This window comes from Pipistrellus kuhlii, unplaced genomic scaffold (genome assembly GCF_014108245.1).
Source record: "Pipistrellus kuhlii isolate mPipKuh1 unplaced genomic scaffold, mPipKuh1.p scaffold_m20_p_81, whole genome shotgun sequence".
In the NCBI taxonomy this organism is placed as follows: domain Eukaryota; kingdom Metazoa; phylum Chordata; class Mammalia; order Chiroptera; family Vespertilionidae; genus Pipistrellus; species Pipistrellus kuhlii.
The window spans coordinates 773,667-796,669 of record NW_023425586.1 but is presented as its reverse complement, the minus strand read 5'-3'; the positions used below and the strand labels follow the sequence as shown (position 1 = coordinate 796,669).

The 23,003-nt window shown below is 56.0% G+C and overlaps 1 protein-coding gene across 6 annotated transcripts in view; it reads left to right on the top strand.

Moving 5' to 3' along the window:
- Nucleotides 1-23,003, top strand: part of PACSIN2 (protein kinase C and casein kinase substrate in neurons 2) — a 100,004-nt gene that overhangs the window by 68,590 nt on the left and 8,411 nt on the right. For all 6 annotated transcript variants that reach the window (XM_036425453.2, XM_045577079.1, XM_045577081.1 and 3 more), the window contains 5 exons: nucleotides 10,478-10,596; nucleotides 16,955-17,111; nucleotides 18,686-18,921; nucleotides 20,245-20,400; nucleotides 21,757-21,932. In XM_036425453.2, coding sequence (XP_036281346.1) covers nucleotides 10,537-10,596; nucleotides 16,955-17,111; nucleotides 18,686-18,921; nucleotides 20,245-20,400; nucleotides 21,757-21,932 — 785 coding nt within the window. In that variant the 5' untranslated portion in view covers nucleotides 10,478-10,536. The remainder of the gene's footprint in view (nucleotides 1-10,477; nucleotides 10,597-16,954; nucleotides 17,112-18,685; nucleotides 18,922-20,244; nucleotides 20,401-21,756; nucleotides 21,933-23,003) is intronic.

Sequence of the window (23,003 nt, the reverse complement as noted above, 5' to 3'; positions counted from 1 at the left end):
CAGGAATCAGTGAAAAGCAGAGCAGTCAGTCCTGGCGGCAGGGGGAGCTGCCTGTGCTCCCTCCTGGCATCCGGGCCTTCGGGGAGCTGTTCCTCTGCCTTTTGCTGCTGTGGGGAATGTGTGTGCCTTTCAGGCTCGGAATGTCCAGGACTTAAAGGAAGTCCCAGAGCAATATGGACTCGTTTCCAGTGGCTTACGCGACCTCTCCATTTTTCAGGGGAAACTGGGTTCTCCTCTGACACATAAATGTAATATCAGACTAGAGTCTGGGTGTGTGCTTGGGGCTACCACAGGGGACTCGTCTTGGCCAAAGGTTTCCACATTCCACTATAAATATAAGTGCTGACTGAGCCGTGACAGAGCATTGCTAATACTTGGAGATTTCAGTATGGTGTAACGGACCGGACCTTCTGACTACTGACAGTTGCTTCTACTGACAGGACCCCCTTTGACCAACAAACACAAAGTAAAGCGTGGTTCTGGGTGCTCTGGAGGCTCCAGGGGGAATGTCTTCGGCCAATGACGGCGAAGCTGATCACTGTAGACCTGCCTTTTTAAGAATCACTGAAAAATTATCTTTGCTCTCATCGGAGCAGTCTGTTTTCTCCCTGGGTGATCCAGGAGATGTCAGGGTGCGGCTTCCGAAGTGCAGTTGCTGACAAAACCTTCCTGTGAGATTGCATTTCTTCGCCATCATTGCTTTTGTAAAGCTCTCAGCGTGTACTGTCACTTGCTACAAGTTAAAGAGGGCCTGTTGTGGGTGAGATCCCCCAGTGGAGTTTCCTTTTAGAGGGGGGAGCAAACTACTTGGGTAAAAAGAAGTGCAGGCAGCCACGTATGTGTCAAAGGAATATGCAGAGAGAGTCGACAGTGGCAGGTAGAGGGGGGGTGGGGAGGCGGGGGGGAGCTGGATGCCAGAGGCTGGTCAGAGGCTTCTCTGAAGACCGCTTGGCCGTGGGCCGGACGCCGGCAGGGAGCTGGCCCTGCGCTTACCTCAGAGGAGACTTTCCAGGGAGAGGGACAGCATGTGCAAATCCCGAGGCAGAAACGAGGTTAGTGTGTTCCAGAAACAGTGGGGGACCACGTGGCTGGACAGGTCAGGGCAGCGGGGGCCGGTCATGGTGGGACTTGCCGCCAAGGGCAGGAGGTAGGCGTAGCTCTGAGTGCAGGACTCGGAGCAGAAAGTGACCCAATGTAAGTATTGAAAAAGGTGGCCCTGTGGGGACCAGAGGTCGGGAGTGAGGTGGGCTTTCTGTTCTACCTCACGTGCGGATTTTTTAAGGCAGCTTATTGACATCTTAGCTTTGAAGTGTTAGTTATTAACACCACCTGCATCCCTGGGATTTGGGATTCTGGGAAGTTTTCTGGGCTCTTGGAAGAGAGGATTGTATGTGTAAATAAATAACTGGTTATTAATAACAATAATAACAGAATGATCTCTGCGTGATCCTGGCAGTTAAAAATATACCTAATCATGGTGTGCACCATAGATCTCAGCCTAGCCAGCAGCTGGAGATGACTAGCTATGAGAAATTCTTCAAGTTTAAACCTCATGGGGGTTTCTGTGCAGAAATGGGGCACCACTTCCTCCTTTCTTCCTCACTTCCTGTTTTGGGGTGGACACCCAGCCCTGCTGTGTAGCCCTCTGAATCCTGTGTGGTCCCACTGACACTGGCCTGCGCCCTCTCTGACCCCACTCTTCCCTAAGACTGTTCTTTCTGGGATGCCCTGCACCCCTCTCCCCTGCCTGATCCCCTCATCCCTCAGAAGTCAGCCTGGGGTCCTACAGGCTTGCTCAGCACCCTGGTGGACAAACTGCCCCTGAGGAAGAGTTTGGAGGGATCGTTTGTGGCAGGGGTCCTCAAACTTTTTAAAGTGGGGGCCAGATCACGGTCCCTCAGAGAGCTGGAGGGCCGGACTATATGAACTACTAATTCCTACTGTAACACCTCGGCTGCGCTCACTGCCCAAAAAACCTGGCGGGCCGGATCAGACTCCTCTGCGGGCCGCATGTGGCCCGTGGGCCGTAGTTTGAAGACGCCTGGTTTGTGGGGTCAGAGATAATCTGCCCACCTTTGGAGGCAGGGCTCGGCCATTTGCAGGTGCACTGCTCTCACCCCATAGGTCACAGCTCACTGCACCCGTGTTGTCCCATGCCTGACCTCCCAGCAGCCCTTGCGGTTTTGTCAGTTGGTAGAGTGTTGGCCCTTTTACTAAAAGGTCGTGGCTTTGATTATGGTCAAAGGCACGGATCTTGGGTGCAGGCTCAATTCCCTGTGCCAGTTGGGGCGTGTGTGGGAGGCAACCAATTGATGTGTCTTTCACATCAATGTTTCTCTCTCTCTGTCACTCCCCCTCCCTTCACTCTCTCTAAAAATCAATGAAAAAAATACCCTCGAGTGAGGATTAACAAAAAAGGGGGGTGGGGGGGAGAGGGCAGGGAGTATCCTTCAGTGAGAAGCCCCGGGACCCAGGATCAGATGCTTGAGGCCGTGGTTACTGACAGTCATGCTTCTTTTTACTCGTTTTACAAAATGTGCATGCTAATTGCTGACTTTCCCTTTAAGCCTTGGGTTTGCATGTGTGGGACTTGTACCCCAGGTGACATCCTGTGTCACCAGCACTGGACGTACTTTCTGGGGTGTGGATGTGCTCAGACGCAGGGGCTTGCTTCAGTGGGCCTCTGGGAGTGAGGTCAGGCTCGCAGGGTGGCCGTGAGGCTCACGTCGGAAGGCACTTTGCACCGTGAAGGTCACTGCCAGTGCACAGCGCTTAGAACGACCTGGCTGTAACCCACTCAGTCCTCCCGTAGCCGCTTGCCCGTAGGAGGCTCTTTTAAAGCATTTTGAGCTCAGAAATCTAAGAGTTTGTTTGATCCCACACTCTGTTTTCAAGTAAAGATAGCAGGGTGCTGGGAGGATGCCAAGGCCCCGGAGCTCCTTACTGGCCAATCTGGGACCAGCTCCAAATTGTGGCCCTGAGAGCCCCTTACAAGAGTAAAACTGACCTCTGGGTCATCACAAATTAAAGTTGGTTCCCTGTAGCTTTACTGGCTTTGTTTGTTTGTGGTGTGTGAGTGTCTGTTGTTTGTGTGTGTGTGTTTTTTAAAATATATTTTATTGATTTTCCACAGGGAGGAAGGGAGAGGGAGAGAGATAGAAACGTCGATGAGAGAGAAACATCGACCAGCTGCCTCCTGCACAGCCCCTTCTGGGGATGTGCCTGCAACCAATGTACATGCGACCGATGCTCTATCCACTGAGCCAAACCGGTTTCAGCGTGTGTTTGTTTTCTAATTGTATTCCCAGCAGGGATACCAGTGGTTCCCTAAGCCAGACTGATTGACTATCACCGTTCTTGTCTCTTGGGGGAATTAATTGTGTTTCGACAACCACACCATCCCAGGAAGTTTAAAGGACATTCGTCCACCGGGATGTCCAGGTGTGGATAGCTAGTGCCAGGTAGGGTTGAATGGATTGAGTCCGAATACTCTGAACACTTACACATTAAAGGAACTTTGTATTTAAAAAAACTATAGATGTTTATTCACTTGAAGCTTCTTAAAAACAAACAAAGCAGCCCCTGATTTCTGGACCTTCCACGGGAGAACTTGGGAGCTGAGGTGAGGCCCCGGTCTCCCTCCATGGAACCTGTTCCTTGCTTTCCCCTTTCCTCCCACTTCTTGTTCTGTGTAATCTGCATGTGCACGTTCTGATTTGTCATGTGAAACAAGCAGGACCCCAAAGGCAGCAGCAGTTTTCTGCCTACGTGTTTTTGGGGTCATTTTTCTCCCGCGCCTCCAAGGGTATATTCCCATCCTTTCTCATGGTGTGTAACCTGCCCTCAAATGCAGAGTGAGAATGCCAGTTCAGAATCGTGCTTTTTGAACTTAGAGACTCACAGCTGTCTTTAGAATGCATGTGCCTAGAGCCCCCACGAAGTAGCAGGACAGAAACTGGGACGCTGGGTGAGCCGTGGCCTGACTGCCTGGGAAGGACCTGACCCCTGAGCCCTGGCCCAGTCTGATGCTTTACGGCCATCAGAAGCGGCAGGGAGACGGGACAGGGGCACTGCTTCTGCGGTTGGACAAAGCAGCCCCCACATGGCTGTGTGCTGTAAGGACAGACTGGGCCTGGCAGAGGAGTGAGAGCGCAGGTTGGTGGGACAGAACCTCGTGGTTTTGACAGCCCTTGTGACCCAGAAGTGGAGACATTTGGACTTGGACTGTCCAAAGGGGTTGAAGGAGCGAAGCTGAGAATGGAGGTGTCACCGTGAGTGGGCACACACCTGCTTCAGAACCGCTGCTGGGCCGCGTTTGATACTGAGGAGCAGCTTCTCTGGACTGGTCTGTTTAGAATAGGGGTGTCGAACTCAATCAGAGAAGGGGCCAAAATCTAAAATCCAGCCTAAATCGCAGGCCAAATGGTTTACTGAACAGTCATAAACTGTCATTGTGATGGAAACGCAGCGGAGTGCAGTGATGACAGCGCGGTGCGGGCCACATTGCAAGGCCTGGCGGGACGGATTTGGCCCGCGGGCCTTGTGTTTGACACATGTGGTTTAGAAGAATTTGTTTTTCTTTAACTTTCCCCAGCACAGTTGTTTTTCCTGCTGGAGGAAGAGGGTTGCTCTGTACTATCTACCTACCTACCTACCTACCTACCTATCTCTATCTATCTATCTATCTATCTATCTATCTATCTATCTGTCTGTCTGTCTGTCTGTCTGTCATCTATCTATATAAAGCCAGCTGTAACAAACAGAACTACGGGTCGCTATGACGCCCACTGCAGCCAACATACTGACCGAAGGGGATGGTGGGGCCAGCAGGTAACTTCCCGCGGCTCCTCCGCCTGGCAGGTCTGCCCCCAATTGCCCCCCTCCCCCATATCAGTTGGGGGCAGGGCCGATTTGCCCAACACCCACAGCCCCTCCCCATGGCTGGCCCCATCCCCAGTCAGCTCCCACCACCCTGATCGGCCCCCAGCCAGCTCTACCCCTGATTGGCTCCCCACTCCAGCCAGCTCTGCCCCTGATTGGCCCCCCACTCCAATCAGGGGCAGGGCTGGCGGCCAACCACTGCGGCCCCTCCACCTGGCTGGCCTGGTGCTCCATTCGTCCTCCCTCCCCCCACACCAGTTGAGGGCAAGGCTGGCTGACCCACAGCCCCTCCCATGGCCAGACCAACCCTGATTGGACCTCAGTCTGGGCCGGGCCAGACAGACCCCCACCTGTGCATGAATTTGTGCACTGGGCCTCTAGTTGATCAATAAAATCAGATATTCTTTTCCCCACTCTTTTTCTCTTTTCTTTCTGTCATGTTCAAAAGCCTGAGCCATGTGGTTATGTCCTAACAGAGTTCCTAAAGTCTCCTCTCACCAGCTCCTCCTCCAGTTTGCAGCAGGTGGTTCTGTTCCACCGAGTGCTTGGAATCACTGAGACTGGTAGTTTCAGGAGATGGTTTCCATGGCAGCCCCAAGCTCTTTCTACACAGAGATGCTGACTGGTTTTCAGTCTCTGGAAGCACTTGAGTGTGCCCACTGCCCATCCTGATGGATGCTGCTAGAGGACCTTCCCTAAGGAGGCAGACTTTATTTATTTATTTTTTAATATATTTTATTGATTTTTTACAGAGAGGAAGGGAGAGAGATAGAGAGCTAGAAACATCGATGAGAGAGAAACATCGACCAGCTGCCTCCTGCACACCCCACACCGGGGATGTGCCCGCAACCAACGCACATGCCCCTGACCGGAATCGAACCCGGGGCCTTTCAGTCCGCAGGCTGACGCTCTACCACTGAGCCAAACCGGTTTCGGCAGGAGGCAGCCTTTAAAACCAGCACCGAATCCTGTGCACCAAAAGGTTGTGGGTTCGATTCCTGGTTAAGACATATACAGAGTGATTCCACAGATGAAAAAAAAGTAGGTTGCCAGTTTGATCCACAATTGGGGCATGTATGGGGGGCAGCTGGTCGGTGTCCTCCCTCCCTCCCTCCTTCCCTCCTTTCCCCTCTCTCTAAAACGAATGAGCACATCCTCAGGTAAGGACTTAAAAACAGCACTGAGCGCCTGAAACTAATACTAAATAATATTTATTGTAAACTAATTGAAAGTAAAACAATGAAGACTCACTCATCAGGAAAAACAAAACAAAACAAACAACCAAGCACTTTGCAGAGAACAACCTGTTTGCCGTTGTTGAAGTCAACACAGCGCACAATTTTCCAGACACACGTCACTGGATTTGCTGATTGCGATCGCTTCCTCTGAGGAGCTCGCTTTTCCAGATGAAGTCACTGGAACAGAATAGCTGTGCCAGGTACGCGGGCCAGTAGGAAAAGTGTCCTGTTCCGCTATCACCTCGGCCTCACTCCCTGAGCACCCAGCTGGGGAGGCGGCTCCAGGCCGAGGCTGGAGGCAGAGCGGGCCCAGGACCTGGGCCACAGCTGGCCTGAGCCACACTATGGCTGCTGAACCCCTTTGTGCTCTAGTTCAGCGTGTGCAGTAGTATTTATAAAAGAATCCTCATCACCAGAGTTAAAACATCTTCACATTAATGCTCCCGTTACTTTCTATCTGTGGAACCAGTCTGTATAAATAAAAGTGACCCAGACTTTTCAGTTCAGCTTCTCCCATCCTGAATGCTTCCAGGTCTTTCTCAGGTGATTGCCACATGTCACACATGGACTAGAGCAGCGAACATGACAAAGCCCTGCCCGCCCAGAGCTGTGTGCCGTGCGAGGCAGTCAGTGGGCAGCACCGCTAAGTGGACAGCAGCTTGTTGGAAGGAAGCGTGTGCTCAGGAGAGAGAGCAGAGACAGAGAAGGGGCCTGGGAGTGCCCGGAGGGGGAGAGGAGGGAAAGACCTGCCTGAGCTGGGGCTGGTGCAGGCCTGAGGGCCCGGGCCTGCCTCCTGCTGGGCTCCCTGGGGAAGACCTGGAGCAGGCGAGCCTGTGTGGCTGTGTGGGGGCCGCTTCCAGGACGCCTTCCCGCCGGCTGCCTCTGCGGTGACAGGCCTTCCCCGGAGGCTGACGGGAGCGAGCCACGGGCGCCCTCGCCCACAATGTCCTTGCCTCACAGCGATAGCCTTTGACCCCAGCCTGTGCTGTTGTTTTTCTTTTGGGAACAAATTAAGGGCATTCCGAGGAGCTAGAGGTGCTTATGTAATCGGTACCTTTGTTGCCCGGGTGCCTGTTATCAGGCTCAGAGGGGAGGAAGGAGGTGCTGCGGCTCCCAGCCCGGGCCAAGGGCACCCCGGCAACCTCCGGCAACCTCCGAGACCCAGTGAGTCATTGAGGAGCGGCTCTGACTCACCAGCGTTTCCAGAGCCGGACCGGCTCCAGCCTCGGGATGTGCATCCAGCAGCCGGGAGGGGGCCTGCTGGCCGCGGGATCGTGTGGAGCACGCCGGTTGCTTTCAGGAGTGGGAGGCGAGAGGTGGTGGTTGGTGCATCATTGTACTTTGGTTGTGTCGCTGTGAAGCTTGCTGCTTCTGCAGCCTCTGATGGGCAGACAGGTTCAGACGGAAGCACCTTGTCCCTGTCCCTCGGGCAACTGAACTTAGGTCTGCAGGGGCCGGGCCTGGGCAGGAGTCTCATTCCCTGTGTGTGGCATTAGCGTTTGTGGCGCTCACTCAGCATCTGTCTGAGCACCGGGTTTCAGTTTCTCTGGGAAGAACAACCAGTCACCTACTGGGCAGTGGACAGTGAAATACACTGCCCTCGGAAAGAGCAGCACTGACTCACCTGCCCTTATCGTCCCCGAGCCACTCACAGCCGGAGGGAGGGAGCCGGTGATGGCCGTGCCTCAGGGACAGGCTCTCCGGACGGCTGGCGACGGCCGCAGGGTGGAATCCGGATACCACTGTCTTCCCAGGAACTTCACCTCCCGCCGAGCAGGACCAGTTAATTATTAAATGCACGTTTATGGGCTGGCTTTGATAAGCACATCTCAGGAACACTCAGTACCATTTGGCAGTACAGCCAGCTAGGTTCACAGCCTGGCACAGCTTGGTGAGGGGTGGGTTTGGCTCAGACCCTAGCAGAGCGAGGGAAGCAGGACCAGGAAGTTGACCCGGCCAGATCTCCTTTGGAAGGGACGGACCTGAAAGTTCTGTTCCCCTCAGAGGCCTTGGTTCCCCCACCTTATCAGTGGGTACAAAAGCCAGATCACATCTCTGCATGGAAAAATGCTGAGTGATATTCCCTGACAGGCCGGGGCCTTGGGTATTTGAGCGGTGATGTTACTAAGACAGCCCTGAGAGCCAGCCCCTTCCCTGTGGGAGCAGCCTCCAGCCAAGCAGGGTTCCCGGGTCTGGGGGTGACTTGGGGCTGGTCAGGCCGTGTCCTGCGCAGGGTCCTGTGGGAAAGGGGCTGCTGTGCACCAGGGCGGTACCAGGGCCCACCGATGCCTGTCAGGCTTCGTGCTAGGCCTGTGGCCAATGACACACGCCCCTGTGATGATGGGGCAGAGGGTTAGTCAGCTTTGTCAGGAGGGTGTGGGTGGTACCCATGCGACCGCCTGGTTATACTTGTGTGCGTTAGAGCTGTGCCTGTGGAGTGCCATATCTGTCTTTGCTTTGAGTTCATTGGGCACACAGCGCGTGTTTACCTTGGGAAGCTCCACCAGATTAATCCTCGTAACTAGCAATAGATCTGAGGTTATGGATCTTAATTACATTGGAGACATGACGGTACCTTAGCAGACAGGCAGAGCTGGTGTCAAATGCTGGTCTCTGCCACTCATTACTTGGGCGAACCTTGGGCAAGTTACTTCTTCAAGCATCAGTTTTCTTAGCTATAAAGTGTAGACCAAAGTAATGCTAGTAGTACTAACAGTGGTTACTATTCTATAGAATAAAAGGCTAATATGCTGACCAGGAGTTTGACCAAGGGGGCAGGGCCTGCCGGCCAACCTCCCACATCCCCTTCTCCCCACCTGCTGGACCCCACCGCGCATGAATTCTCCCACGGGGCCTCTAGTCCAATTCCTGCACTGGACCTCTTAGAACAATGCATGGCCCATAGTGAATAATAATAGCTCTTACTGTGGACATCGCAAATAATGTAACAGCTCTTACTGCGAGCCATGTATTGTTGTAAGCTCCTGTATGTATTGCCTCATTTGACCCTCTCAGCAGTTGATTTCCTTGCTGCTGTCTTTTACAGAGAAGCCCTTGGGGCACAGAGAGGTCAGGTCACTTGCCGTCTATTGCCCAGACAGTGAGTAGTGGATTGAGGATTGGAGCCCAGGAAGCCTGGCTCCAGAGCCTGTCTTCCTTACTATGGCTCTAGACCACATGTGTCAAACACAAGGCCCGCGGGCCAAATCCATCCCGCCAGGCCTTGCAATGTGGCCCGCACCTCGCTGTCATCACTGCACTCCGCTGCGTTTCCATCACAATGACAGTTTATGACTGTTCAGTAAACCATTCGGCCCGCGATTTAGGCTGGATTTTAGATTTTAGCCCCTTCTCTGATTGAGTTCGACACCCCTACTCTAGACGGTCTCACAGGGAATCGTAAGGATTAGATGTGATAACAGGAGGAAAGGACCTAGAACAAACCACGCCTGGCACTGCAGGTGTAGCGGTGAAGGTCATTCTGCCTGCCCGCCCCTCTGCGCCCTGCTGGCACTAAGCTGAGGCTTTGACTCCTGGCTCTGTGGTCAGGAGAGGTTTGGTCTGGCTGTGTGATCTGAACACAGGCTGCTGGGAAGGAGGGTGGAGTCCCATCCCTGTGGACAGGTCATGCCACCTTCGTGATCTGTGCTTCCGAACATGCTTCAGCTTCCTCCTCCGGCAGGGCAGCAACTGCCCCTGGACCCTTGTTGGGTTGAGAACACTGCGCCTGCGCTCAGAAACGGTCACTTTCGCGTGCTCGTCTCTACTCTGTGTAGCTGACCCTCACACAAATGGTGTCCGAATAAATTGGTCTGAATTAGGCGTTTCTGTGGCTGAGATGAGTCAGCCATGGGTGGGGGAGGACAGTGCCCGGCACAGTCAGAATGTGCTGGAACCCTGTGGAGGGTGGAGACTCTGTCGAAGGTGGGATTTTTCCCACCCACATTCCCCCCAATCCTCTCCCGCTGGACGGCTCGGACAGGCCGGGCAGGGAGCCCAGGGCTCAGGGCTCTGCCTTCATTTGCCGGCTCCGCACGTGCTCTGTGTCTCGTCCTCCAGGGACGAGCAGGAGCGTTGAATGAAGGCATCAATCTGCTGATCTCAGAACACACACTGTTCTGAAAGTCTTCTAGCTCTTCAGTGGATGGTGAGGAGGTTTACTTGTTAATGTGAAATACACATGTGCATGCATATAACATCCGTGCATGTGTCATGTTTAGAGTTTATTGACCTTCTCCCAACTAAAGGAAACGTTTTGACTGTTTTGCACACAGGCAGTGATGGGAATGGACATTGTCAATGGGGGCCTCGCTTTTACGTTGGGAATTAAAAATCACAATGATATGTTTCTCTTGTAGGCTTGCCTGTGGTTTGGAGTGTCCGCAGCTGACCGGCTGCTCCCCCGCCCTTCAGAGAGATGTCTGTCACTTACGATGATTCCGTTGGAGTAGAAGTGTCCAGCGACAGCTTCTGGGAGGTAATGTCAGGCTTTTCCCCAGGACACAAGATCAGGCTGATGCCTGCTGCCTGCCATGACTGTGTGAGGGTTGGTGGGGGGGAGCGGGAGGTGAGCATACCCCCAAACCAGCCAGATTGGTGGTCAGATCCGGATGGCAGCAGGGTGACTAAGCTGTCAGGGAAGCCGCCTTGCTAGAAAAGTCAGGTACATAACCGCTTAGAGGTGCTTTAGAAGTCTTGTCAGTTTGTCCATTCTCCGATTTTCCTTTTCCTGCTCACCCCTGTGTGACTCGGAGTGAAGCACAACTCACTGGGCTTCGCCTCAAGGGCAGTGTGTGTGGAAAAGCAGATGGCGGAGATGTGATGTGCAGCCAGTGCAGCAGTGCAGGCAGACGGCCAGCGGCTAACACACTGCCCAGAGCTGGTGGGAGCACTTCCTGTCCCTCTGAGCCCGTGAGGAACTCCCTTCCTGATCAGATTATTTTGTGGTTTGGGTAGTCATTCTTCCTGGCCCCACTCTTCCTTCCTCCTGGTTAAAGGAAAGTCCTTTTTTATCCATTTTATTCTCATGGTAAAACCCCTGTGACTTTCCCAGTAGCCATGGGTTTCATGGAAAGAGCACTGGCTTTGTTGTTGAAAAGATCTAGGTTCTGCCCTAGCTGCTTTGGCTCAGTGGATAGAGTGTCAGCCTGTGGACCGAAGGGTCCTGGTTTGATCCTGGTCAAGGGCACATGCCTGGGTTGTGGGTTCAATCCCCAGTAGGGGGATGTGCAGGAGGAGGCAGCTGATCAATGATTCTCTCTCATCATTGATGGATGTTTCGCTCTCTCTCCCTCTCCCTGCCTTTCTGAAATCAATAAAAATATATTTTAAAAGTGTGTATATTTTTTTAAAAAAGATCTAGGTTCTTATCCCAGCTGTGCCCTTACTAGCTGAGTGACTTGGGCAAGTTGCTTGGCTGATAGGAGCCTTAGGCTTTTCCTCTGTGAAGAGAGTGGTGCTGGCCTGTGAGGGAGGCAGCCAGGATGGAGTGAGAACGCAGACACAACTCCCACACGGTGCTTTCCTGGTGGCTGGCCTCACTGGGGATGAGCGCAAAGGAGTGGTATAAACTTGGAATAATCAAGAGTATGATTTTGTCTGACATCAAACACCACCTGATATCATAGACTAACAGACAAGTGATCACAGGTGGCCAAGTTTAGAAAAGATGGGCCAGGAGCTGAGACTTCTATCCTCACTTCTCTTTCCTCTGCACTGGGGGAAAGCCCAATATTAACTTCTAACTGAACACTCCATTTTATTAAAAGTATGTGTGTGTTCATCACCTCCTGTGTGATAGGCCCTGTGAGGCCCCAAGGAAAGTGGCCGTCTGAGTCCTGCCCTCCAGGCGGGTGGCTGCTTCCGTGGGATCAGAGTAAAGGAAATAGCACAGGGGGTGCCAGTGCCCTCTGCCCCTGCCCCCTGGCTGGTCGCACCTTCCTGGTGGGTATCGGCCGGAGCTCCAATTTCAGTAGCCAGAGGGACACACTGTCTGAGGGAACATTTCTTAGAAGGCAGCAGCAGCAGCATCGTGATGGAGCATGTCCACAAGAGTGACAGGGGCAGCGACAGCCAGGGGCGTGTCCCGCCTGTGGGCAGTGGCGGCTTCCTGGCATTGTCAGGGGCACTCGCCCTGCGTAGGGCATGTTGGTGGTGAAGCTGGATGGAGCTGTTAGAACTGGTGCTGGGATTCAGACTGTCCCTCTGCCCCGTTCGCACAGGCAGGCCTGCTGCCGGCCCCAGGAAGGCTGTGCGCTCTGAAGGACGCTCAGCAGCCGGCGGTGGCGGGGCAGCTTCTGGGAGCTCTGGGGGTGGCCTTAGAAACCAGGTTCTCGTGATCTCACCCCTGAGCCAAACCCCAGGTGGAGTGCTTCAGAGTCTCGGGGAATTTTTCCCCAACGCAGTGACCTTGCATCCCGTAGTATCAGCACCGCCCTGAGCAGGAGGCAGTGCGGAGGGGCCAGGGCACACAGGCCTTCAGGAGACAGACGACACGGCAGCGGGCAGGTCCAGACGCGTGCTTTGGAGCAGGTGACCTGGGTTTGACTCCCAGGCTTGTCACTTCACATGTGTGTGGCTTTGGGCATGTTGCTCATTTGCCTTTGCCTCCATTTCCCAATCTGTGGAGGGGGAGGGGTGCTGGACCCACATCCCAGCACTGTGGGGCGAAGGGAATGAGTGTACAGCTGTGGGAGGTGTGGGGACGGGCTCTGGCTGTGGCGGTGGGTCTCGGCGCGCACGCGTGTGATGAGCCATTGGTGACAGCCGCCTGGGAAATGAAGCAGCTGAATGGAGTGCGTACAGAGTCTACAGCTGCCTGGTTAAAAAAAAAAAGGTGGAGTTGCCAGAACATGCCATCAGCATATATTAAATCAATATGCTATCAGCATATGTTAAATCCAGTGGCTTTAACAAGCCATGATTAAGCTCTTAGTGCCCATCTACGTTCTTAGCTGTCATGCTGTCGGGAGACAAGAACATCTGCTTTTGCCTGAAGAGAGTTCATTGTCTAGGCAGGCTCCGTGCACCCCGCTCGCTCGCCCTGGAACGTGGAGGCAGCAGAGTGCTCAGGCCAGGGCTGCAGGTTAAGGGCACGCGTGTTCTGAGGCTAACATAAAGGTCATCGTGAGCGAGCGGTTTTATAGTCTTCAGGTTTGGGGCTCCTGAGAGCCTTGCCAGCACATGGCGGGACCAGGGACAGGGCCTGCATGCTCCCTGCCAGGCCTGACCTCCGTGGCCTTCCCTGGATCCTGGCAGCGCACAGTCACCTGATACAGCCCCTTCAGTCTGGGCTCTGTGTCTCTGTTCGGGCCTGAGGAACGCTCTGGAAGGTGGCTCTGCCTCCTGCCTGATGGTCATGGGGGACTTGGCTTCTTCACAGCTGTTTTCCTTTTCTGTAAAGCGGAAGCCTGAGCAGCACCCCTGCCTAGGATTGTGACAGACTCGGTGGTGTGGCCCGGGTGGAGCTGTCAGCACACCGCCCGGCCAGTGCTGGGTAACAGCATGCGGACATGCTCTATTATGATGCTGCTGCTGCAGCTGCTGGGGAAGCACCGTGTGCACCTGCTGCCAGGAGCCTGCAGCCCAGCATGGGCAGGGAGCTAACATGCACCATCGTCACCTGTGCGGGACCAGCTGCGACTGCGGGGCATGGGGACAGCGTTCGGAAGGGCCCTCCTGGCCCCCGGGTGGGCCAGCCAGCAGGAGTCTGGGCTGGGGGACTGGTGTCGCCTGTCCTCCAGTGCAGGCGATCCGGGTGCTCTGCGCTGGTGGTCCCACTGGGGCGGCAGGTGGCAGGGAAGCCGCCCTGGGGAAGCCAAGCCGAGCCTCAGAGCGCTGGAATTCTGGCAGGTAGGATGGAGCACTTCATCAGCCCGTCCGCTCCCTTTCCGCCCTGCCTTGGACACTCAGTCCCCTCCCCTCTCTGGCGTCATCCTTGTGCTAGCTAGCTCTCCTCTCCCAGCTGGGCCCCGGCTCACACCTTCCTCAGGAGCTTCACCACCCAAGGCCCACCAGGGCCTGCGCACAGCGCCTTCAGGGTGAAGGCCCGCCCCTGCAATTTCTCCCTGTCTGATCCCGCCTCCCGTCCCACCCCCTGCACCTGACCCCTGGCCCTGAGATTTCTCCCTGTCTGACCCCACCTGACTCTGGCCAGGTCTCTGCTCATTGCCCTGCGTTCTGTGTTCTGTGTTCCATTCCTGGTGGGCGATTCACAGTGCCCCCAGGTCTCCATGCTGCCACACTGCTTCGCTTTGCCAGCGCTGTTCCCTGCCTGGAAGCCTTCCCCTCGCCTCTCCATTACTGTGGCCAGCTCCGACTTGCCCTCTAATGTGCCAGCCTCCTTGGAAGTCCAGCTGGGATGTTGCCTTCAGTATACCTCCCCACCCCGCCCCTCCTTCAGCCAGGCAGTCCTGGAGGGAGGACTAGCATCATGGCCTGTGCCCAGGCACACGCGTGCTGAGCGCCTGTCTTAGCGTCTTCCGTCCGAGGGGTGAGCCCGGAGGTAGGTGAGGGTGGGCACACAGGCGGCTTTGCGGTGCCGGTCACCTTGAGTCCTGTCTCCCCGTGGCCAGCACGGTCACGGTGCCGACACTTCAACGTACAACATCCTTCCTGTCTGTACGCCTTCATGCTTCTCAAGAGTAGTTATTTAAATATAAGTGGGGCAGAGGAAGGCTTACAGTTGTTTGAATGGAAAATAATACAATAATTAAAAATAATAATACAGAAATAAGCTGGATTTCACATACTCACAACTGTAAACCTACTTTTGCTCACGTGTGAGCTGATGGTTGTACCAACATGAACCTTGTTAAGAAAAATGCTTTTCTTTTCTGTAAATCTTTCCTTCCGGGTCTGGAAAGTCAGAGGTGGCAGGTTGCGGGGGGGCCAGCATGTTTTGAATATTGTTGGTGACTGGGATGAAAGCCAGCTCACGTGGCGGCTGCCTGGGCACTGCCAGGTGTGAATGGGCTGTGGTGACCTCAGCTCTCCTGCCACCAGCTCAGCAACACTAGCTTGGGTTTTGTTTTGTTTTGTTTTTTAAATAGATTTTATTGATTTTAGAGAGGAAGGGAGAGGGGGAGAGAGAGAAACATCAATGATGGGAGAGAATCATTGATTGCCTCCCACATGCCCCCTATCGGAGACCGAGCCCACAACCCAGGCATGTGCCCCTGGTCAGAATCGAACCTGGGACCCCTCAGTCCGCAGGCTGACGCTCTACCCACTGAGCCACACCAGCTAGAGCCTGCCTTGGGTTTTGTTGGTGATTTTTTTCATCTTGCTGTAAATTTCAAAATGACAGCAAGGCCCTATTTTAAATGGGAAGTGAGCAGGGACGTCTCTTCCAACTGGTTGTGACGTGCTCGCTCTCGCCTTCTCAGGAAGGGGCTGCTGAAGGGGAGGGCTGGAAGCTCGGGTCCAGCCTGAGTGTGCTGGTGAGCGGCTCACCCGCTTCCCTGGCTGGGGCTAACAGCGAGGCCAGGCCTGGCGGGGACTGCGGAGGGAAGAGAACACAGTAATAAATGGTAATACAAGTGCTGGTGTTTGTGAGCTGCTGCTGCTGCTGCTGCTGCAAACCCCGGTGGCCTCTGGGGAAGGCTGCCAGGCCACCTGACTTCCAGGGCTTTGTCCCCACGGGAGCGCCACCTCAGTCCCTCCCCCATTGCCCATCTCCCTGCAGGCCTGCCTTCCCGGCTCCTCCCCCCGCTCCTCAGAACCCGCTTCCCCGGTGAGCGGGGCTCAGGGAGAGAGACGGGAAATCAGAAGGCACCGCAGTGCCGTGGCAGGAGCTTCCAGCGTCCCTCTCGGCAGGGGTGAAGCAGGAGCATGCTCAGCCGGCAGACTCAGGGACGGTGGCACTGGCAGAAGGTGGCTGGGGTGTTTGAAGACAGGGAGAAAGGGGCTGAGAATACAATAGGTGGCTTTTCTGCCCCGTTTCCTCCGGAACCAGCTGTGTTTGGCGTCCTTTCAGGTCAGCAGCTTCGAATGAACCACTGAACGCTTGGTTATCCCTCCAAATTAGCCACTAGGATCTTCTCAATTGTCCCTCGTTATGTACAATTTGGAAGAGCTAGTCTCTCCTTTCATATGTGAGAAAAAGTGGCCCAGACTCACCTCGGTCCTTGTCACAGCAGAGAAGGGTCTGACCTGTGGGCTCCTGGCAAACAGCCTGGTCTCTTCGTCTTAGACGGACAGCCACTCCTGCCGTTCCGGGGGCAGCAGTGTCTGGAGGTGGTGCACCATTGTGGTGCTTGGCACATAGTACTGCTCAGTAAGGGGGAAATAGTGTTGATTGCTATGATTGGGAGGCAAGTGATTACTTCAAGGCAGAAGACACCTGCTTATACACATGATCAAAGGCCTTTAGCCAAAAGTCTGTAATGTAAGATCCTTTCTAAAACATTATTATTATTATTATTATTATTATTATTATTTTATTTTTTTAATCTCTCTAGTTAGGCATCACCTCCTCTGGAGAGCTGACCCTGGCTCCTCAGTCTGCGTGAGATGCCCCCTGGGTGCCCTAAGCCCCTCACTTCCCTCCATGGTACTGCCCCTGAGCTGGTCTGTCTCCCTCCCTGACGCCCAGGCCACAGTGGACACTGGCCAGGTGGACACCGAGAAGCTTCCAGTGGCGCCCAGTGGTTCTGTGGTTCCTGCTGCTGAGAGAAGGCGGGGCTTGTCACCAATGACGTGGGATGCCTTCCAATGGGAGAGGGATGAGCCGTGAGGAGCCGGCCGGCGTGGCTGTTGGACAGCAATGAGGCCGGGGGGTCTGGCAGGTGGGCTGCTGCCCAGAGCCCCCCTCCCAGCGCGGCCCTGTCTCCTAGGTCGGGAACTACAAGCGGACCGTGAAGCGGATCGACGATGGCCACCGCCTGTGCAGCGACCTCATGAACTGCCTGCACGAGCGGGCGCGCATCGAGAAGGCGTACGCGCAGCAGCTCACCGAGTGGGCCCGGCGCTGGCGGCAGCTGGTGGAGAAGGGTAGGCAGCCCTGCCGGCGCTGCTCTGCCCGGTGCCTCTCCGAGGGCGTGGGCAGGAGTGCGTCCTCAGCTCGGGCCGGGATTCACTGGGAGAGAGGGGCGCGGCCACCCAGCCACACAGGCTGCGTGCGATTTCCTCTCCCCACCCTGGGGACAGCCTGAGTCTCCCACGGAGGCTGCGCTTGCCAGTTTATCGCAGAACAGCTCCCGGGGCCACCTCGGGAGAGCCCCCGCCGAGCGGAAGCCTGGCACGCAGCCCCGAGGTGCCGGCCTGAGAGCCGCGGAGGTGTGAGCTCGCGTGTAGGAGCCAGGCGGGACTGCATAGGACATCCAGCAGGGCTTCCGTTCTGGATTTTAATGGAACAACGGGTTTGCCTCTCCCGCGTGGCCCAACAGACGATTCCGGAGCCTAGAGACAGAGGCTGCTGTGGGCATGGATGGTGCCCGACGCCCTTCCAGCAGTGGGGGCCCTGACGGCCTGGGTGTCCTGGGACAGCGGGTGGTTGGAGTTTCTCGGTGTGTTTCTCAGGTTCTCCTGTGACCGCTGTCCTCGAAGGTGCCAGCCAGGGGGGACTGGTCAGGTCCTGGAGGCCAGGGGTTCTGAGGGCAGGGCTCCCAGGGTCTGGGCCAGGAGCGGATTCATGATGAGGGGCAGCCAGGCATGGGCCAGTCCCTCAGTGAATGGTGGCTGCTGCTGTTCATTCTGCCTCTCGGGATCCAGCTGTGGACACAGTCCCTGTCCGCTCGGAGCTTGAGGCTCAGCGCACTTGCCCCTCGCCTTGTGGGTCCTGCCCGGCGTTGTGGGTCCAGGCAGGACAGGGAGTGCGGGTTTCATAGACGCTGGGGACTATGAAAGGCCGAGGGGCTCACCTGCCCTCCCCAGTGCCTCTGTGTCATCAGCTCAACAGTGATTGTCCCCTGAGACAGGACCTGGGCTTCCATGTTCGTCCCCAGCTCTGCCTTTGTCCCTCCCTCACCTCCTGCCACCCCACATCCTCAATGACAGGCCGCTGTGCGTGTCCTTCCTGAGAACGTGAGTGAGTGACTCAGGCACCCCGCCCCACGATCTAGAGATTTCCATCTGGCCCAGAGCAGGTTCCTGCCTCCAACTCCTTCCTCCCCAGGACAGAGGACTCTGCAAGGGGCACAGCCCGCCCTCCCACAGGGGCTCTCCAGCCGGCTCTTCCTGGGAGCGAGTGACAGGCCTGGCTCAGCCCTGGGAGGGAGCGTGTGGCCCAGGAGGCAGGCCAGAGTGCTGAGGAGCCCCCCGAGGGAAGGGTCCTGGGAGAGCGGTCAGCTCTTCCCAAGGCCCCTCCCCCAACAGCCAGCCTTACCCAAACTAAAACGGCAGGAATCTGAGTTTTTAAAGAGCCCAGCGACTTCAAAAAAGGAAATTTATGTAACTCTCAAGTCCCTAGCAAAAGAACGGCCGAGCTGATTCAGCTTCAGTTCCTTATTCTTCTATCGTCCCAGGAACTGAAAAGGGGACAGCGCTGAGAGGGAAGTATCTGAAACAACCACAGGGAAGTCCCGGGGCTGCCCCGCAGGGATGGTGACGGCAGCTTCTCTGTGCAGGGCCTCAGTACGGGACGGTGGAGAAGGCCTGGACGGCCGTCATGGCCGAGGCGGAGAAGGTGAGCGAGCTGCACCTGGAGGTGAAGGCCTCCCTGATGAACGAGGACTTCGAGAAGATCAAGAACTGGCAGAAGGAGGCCTTCCACAAGCAGATGATGGGCGGCTTCAAGGAGACCAAGGAGGCCGAGGACGGCTTCCGGAAGGCGCAGAAGCCCTGGGCCAAGAAGCTGAAAGAGGTGACCCTCCCGCAGGCCCTTCCCCTGCAGGTCCCTCCCCGCCCTGCAGACTGTGCTCCCGGCTGGGGACCTGTGCCTGGTCCTCCCCAGCAGCGCTCCCCACTCTCAGGAATTCCTGCCTGTTAGCATCAGAAATAAAGGGCCACCCACAGGCCATACACCTAGCGGCTCACATTTCCCCGAGTCCCAGACTTCAGTGGGATCCTTATGGACCCATTTTAGTCAGGACTCTGGGGTCAGATACTGTGATGGAGCTCAAAACCCAGTCTCTTAGCCACTAGCAGTGCCTCCCCAGCCTGGGACTTGTCTGCTGGAGAGATTTAAAGTCCCTTTGGCGAGGAGAAAGGGGTAGTTTAAAACTTCTCTCTCTCAAGTTTATAAATGATACTGAGATTTGTTTTCTGAAAGGAGGGATCGAAGCCACTGAGTCTTGTCCAGCCTTGGCTGCTGGAGGCTTTCAGTCAGACACACGCCCTTCCCGCCTCAGCACTTGAGGCCCCGCCTGCGCCAGGCCAGCCCCTTCCCCGCCTCCCGCCCCCCTGGCTCCTCCTCAGAATCACTCCCTCATGCCTGCCTTCTGGTGGGAACTGTGGCAGCTTTTGTCGCTTCCTCTGTCCCTGGCCTCTGTGCAATGACACTACCCCCCTCATGTGGCCATGGTTACAAGCTCATCTCCCAAATGAAACCCGTGACTGGCCAAAGTAAGGAAGCTCCGTTAAATAATCAGACACACGCCCAACCTGTCTGCGTGTGTGGCTGAGTGGCCAGTGGAAGGTGTGGCCTGTGGCCCGCCTTTTGGAATCTTCCCTCTGTGTCAGGTGTCTCTTGTGCGGCTCTCTCTGCGTTTGCTGTTTTCGCTGCTTGGCGTGCTCTTCCCTCAGGTGGCACCCCTCCCCCGCCCTGCCGCCTCCTGATTCTTGCTCCATGTCATCTGGGAGCTTTCTCCAGGCCCAGCTCCACCACCGGCTTCCCGACTCTTTTCCTTGCTTTCCTCTCCTCCTTGGCACTTACCACTTCTAATTTACCCTGAACCTGAACTATTTCTTATAGTTGCCTCCCCCGCTAGACCAAAAGCCCCGTGAATGCCCAGGTCCTTGGTTGGTGCCATACCTCATTCTGGTGCCAGGACGGCGCCTGGCTCACAGCAGCACCGGGCAGGGTCGTGAATGGGCCTCTGTCATTACCGCGTGTGGTGGCTCAGCACAGCTCTGCACCCGCGCTTCCCTCGCCTCCTGAGAGCACAGGCACTTCCCAGGGTCTCTGCGTTGGGTGAGGGTTCTGACCTTTCAGAACCCCGAGGTTCAGCAGCTCCTCTCACTGCAGGTAGAAGCAGCCAAGAAAGCCTACCACGCCGCATGCAAAGAGGAGAAGCTGGCCATTTCACGAGAAAGTAACAGCAAAGTGGACCCATCCCTGAACCCCGAGCAGCTTAAGAAACTGCAAGACAAAGTGGAAAAGTGCAAGCAGGACGTTCTCAAGGTAAATCACGCGCGCTCCCCGTGTGACGCGCCTGCCTCTCCGCCGTGTATCCGGCAGCGTGGCGGCCCGGGTGGAGAGGGACAGTCACCCGCACTCCTGCCCTCAGGGCCTCTCCAGAGCCCGCTGTGCCCGCCTCAGGGTTCCCGTGCTCGGGAAGGTGCGGGCAGCTGGGTGGCTGTGGGCAGAGAGGGGGAAAGAAAGCTTGTGCAGGACTCGGGGGTGTGAATGTCCCAGGGGAGCTGATGTATGAGCTGACACGGGTTTTTTTTTTTAGGTTTTTTTTTTTTTTTTTTTTTTTTGTATGGATCTTTTTTTTCTTTTTCTTTTCTTTTTTTAATATTTTATTGATTTTTTTATAGAGAGGAAGGGAAGAGGAGAGAGATAGAGAGCTAGAAACATTGATGAGAGAGAGACATCGACCAGTTGCCTCTTGCACACTCCACACCAGGGATGTGCCCGCAACCAATGTACATGCCCTTGACCGGAATCGAACCTGGGACTTTTCAGTCCAAAGACCGATGCTCTATCCACTGAGCCAAACCGGTTTTGGCGACATGGGAGGTTTTGAGGACCACATTGCCAGTGCCCTTGAGAGTCAGGCAAAGTAAGGCGTTTGCGATGCTGCAGACGGAACCTCTGCAAGAAGGGAGGGCAAAGGTGGCGGACCAGGCGGTTCAGAGCGATTGCTCTGAGGTGGAAGCGAGTCCCATGGCGGGTGGGGCTGGGCACTGGCCGCAGGGAGCCGAGGGCCTGGAGCCGGAGGGTTCTTCTGCAGCCTCAGCGTGAGGTCCCAGCGCGGGCTGGGCAGAGCGGCAGGAGCCTGGTGGTGGGACAGGTGCTCTCTGTCAGGAAGAGACGGTGAGACAGGTAGTGTGGCTTCCGGCCATCTGTGTCTTCACTGTGAATGGTCCCCCTCCTCCCCCTGCCGTGGATTAGGGAGAAGATCAAACAGGATGTTTTTGAGGGCTCCCAGATGCAGGCGGCCTTCCGCCTGGGAGGTCTGGTTCCCGGGACTTAACCACGAGCCAGCACCAGTGATCGATCAGTTCCCAGGAAGTGGGCTGGGCCTGGGCCTGCCTCCAGCTTCCAGCCCTGTCTGCTTTGCTCTGGAGGAGAGAGAGGTTGCTACTGGTGCAAAGGAAATAGATCGGGGTGCTTCTGAGATGCAAGTCACAGCTCCTCACTGTGCTTATTCCTTATAAAAGTCCCCCACGGCGGCTGGTGTAACATTGCCACTTAATAAGTAACTCAGAAGTGGTGGAAAGGGGCTCAGGCCTGAGGGCCCGCGTGGCACAGAGCCTGGCTTGCCCTCTCTTGGCGGTGACCTTCCTCCGCGGTGTCTGCGTTGTCTTGCAGACCAAGGAGAAGTACGAGAAGTCCCTGAAGGAGCTGGACCAGAGCACCCCGCAGTACATGGAGAACATGGAGCAGGTGTTCGAGCAGTGCCAGCAGTTCGAGGAGAAGCGCCTGCGCTTCTTCCGGGAAGTTCTGCTCGAGGTCCAGAAGCACCTAGACCTGTCCAATGTGTCCAGGTAGGTGTCCTTCTAGCCACAGCGCGTGTCAGGGGCCAGGCAGCGGAAGGTGCTTTTGAGCGAGGCTCGGTCACTGTCTCCGGACTCGGGGTGCAGTGCTGGCCAGGTCTTCTTGTGGTGAAGTTCCCCTGCCCAGGGCGAGGCCCTCTGCTGAGCCGTCGCCGCTGCTCGCAGCAGCTGGTCACTGGCCTGAGCCCCGGCCCCGTTCCGCAGGCCAGCGGGCTGCTCTGCCAGCTCTGTGTGCAGCGCTGGGTCCACGCTCGAGCCGGCTGCAGCTCGGGCTGGCTACGTTGGTGGATTTGAAGTCACCTGGTGCCAGTACAGCATTTCCGGGCTGGCATGCCCTGCCCCCATGACGTCTGACCTTGCGGCCCCTTAAAAGTCCTCTGTCCAGACTAGCTGGCCGCCAGCTCAGTCCTAGACTTCTCAGTGGGCCCGGGCCCGGGCAGCACAGACCCTCGGAGACTCAGATCTGAGTTGTGCTGGGAGCCTGGGAAGCTTTTTCTGCTCTTCTCTGTCTCTGGTCCCATGATGCCTTGGTTCAGGGCAGAGGTCTGGGCAACCCTGGACATAGACTCCTGCCAGCCACAGAGCAGGGCTTGTTACCAGGAAATTACATCCCCTATGTCTCCTTCTGTTAAAGCAAAAGCAACAGTCCCTGCCACCATTTAATTCATCTTATGACAGTCTATAAAGTAGGTGGCATTGTCTTACTAACTAGTGAGGTGCCTGAGGCTGGGTGAGGCTCAGTCACTGCCTGAGGCCACCCAGCTGGCTGGGGCCGGGCTGGGCTCCTCTCTCTCTGTGGAATAGTCCCCCATGGGAGTGCTTGTCCTCGGTCGCAGTCTGGCCTTGCTCAGCCCTCCAAGCCCAGTAGATGGGGTGGTAGTGTGTGAGGGCTGCTGTAACAAAATCACAGCCTGGTGCTTCCCTCTCTCCCGGAGCTGCAGTCTGCAGCCTGGTGTGGGCAGGGCACACTCCTCAGCAGCCTGGCGGAGTCTTCCTGCGGGGCCAGCTGTGGCGTCTGCTGTCAGCCTTGCCCTCCCAGGCACAGACCCTCACCTCGGTCAC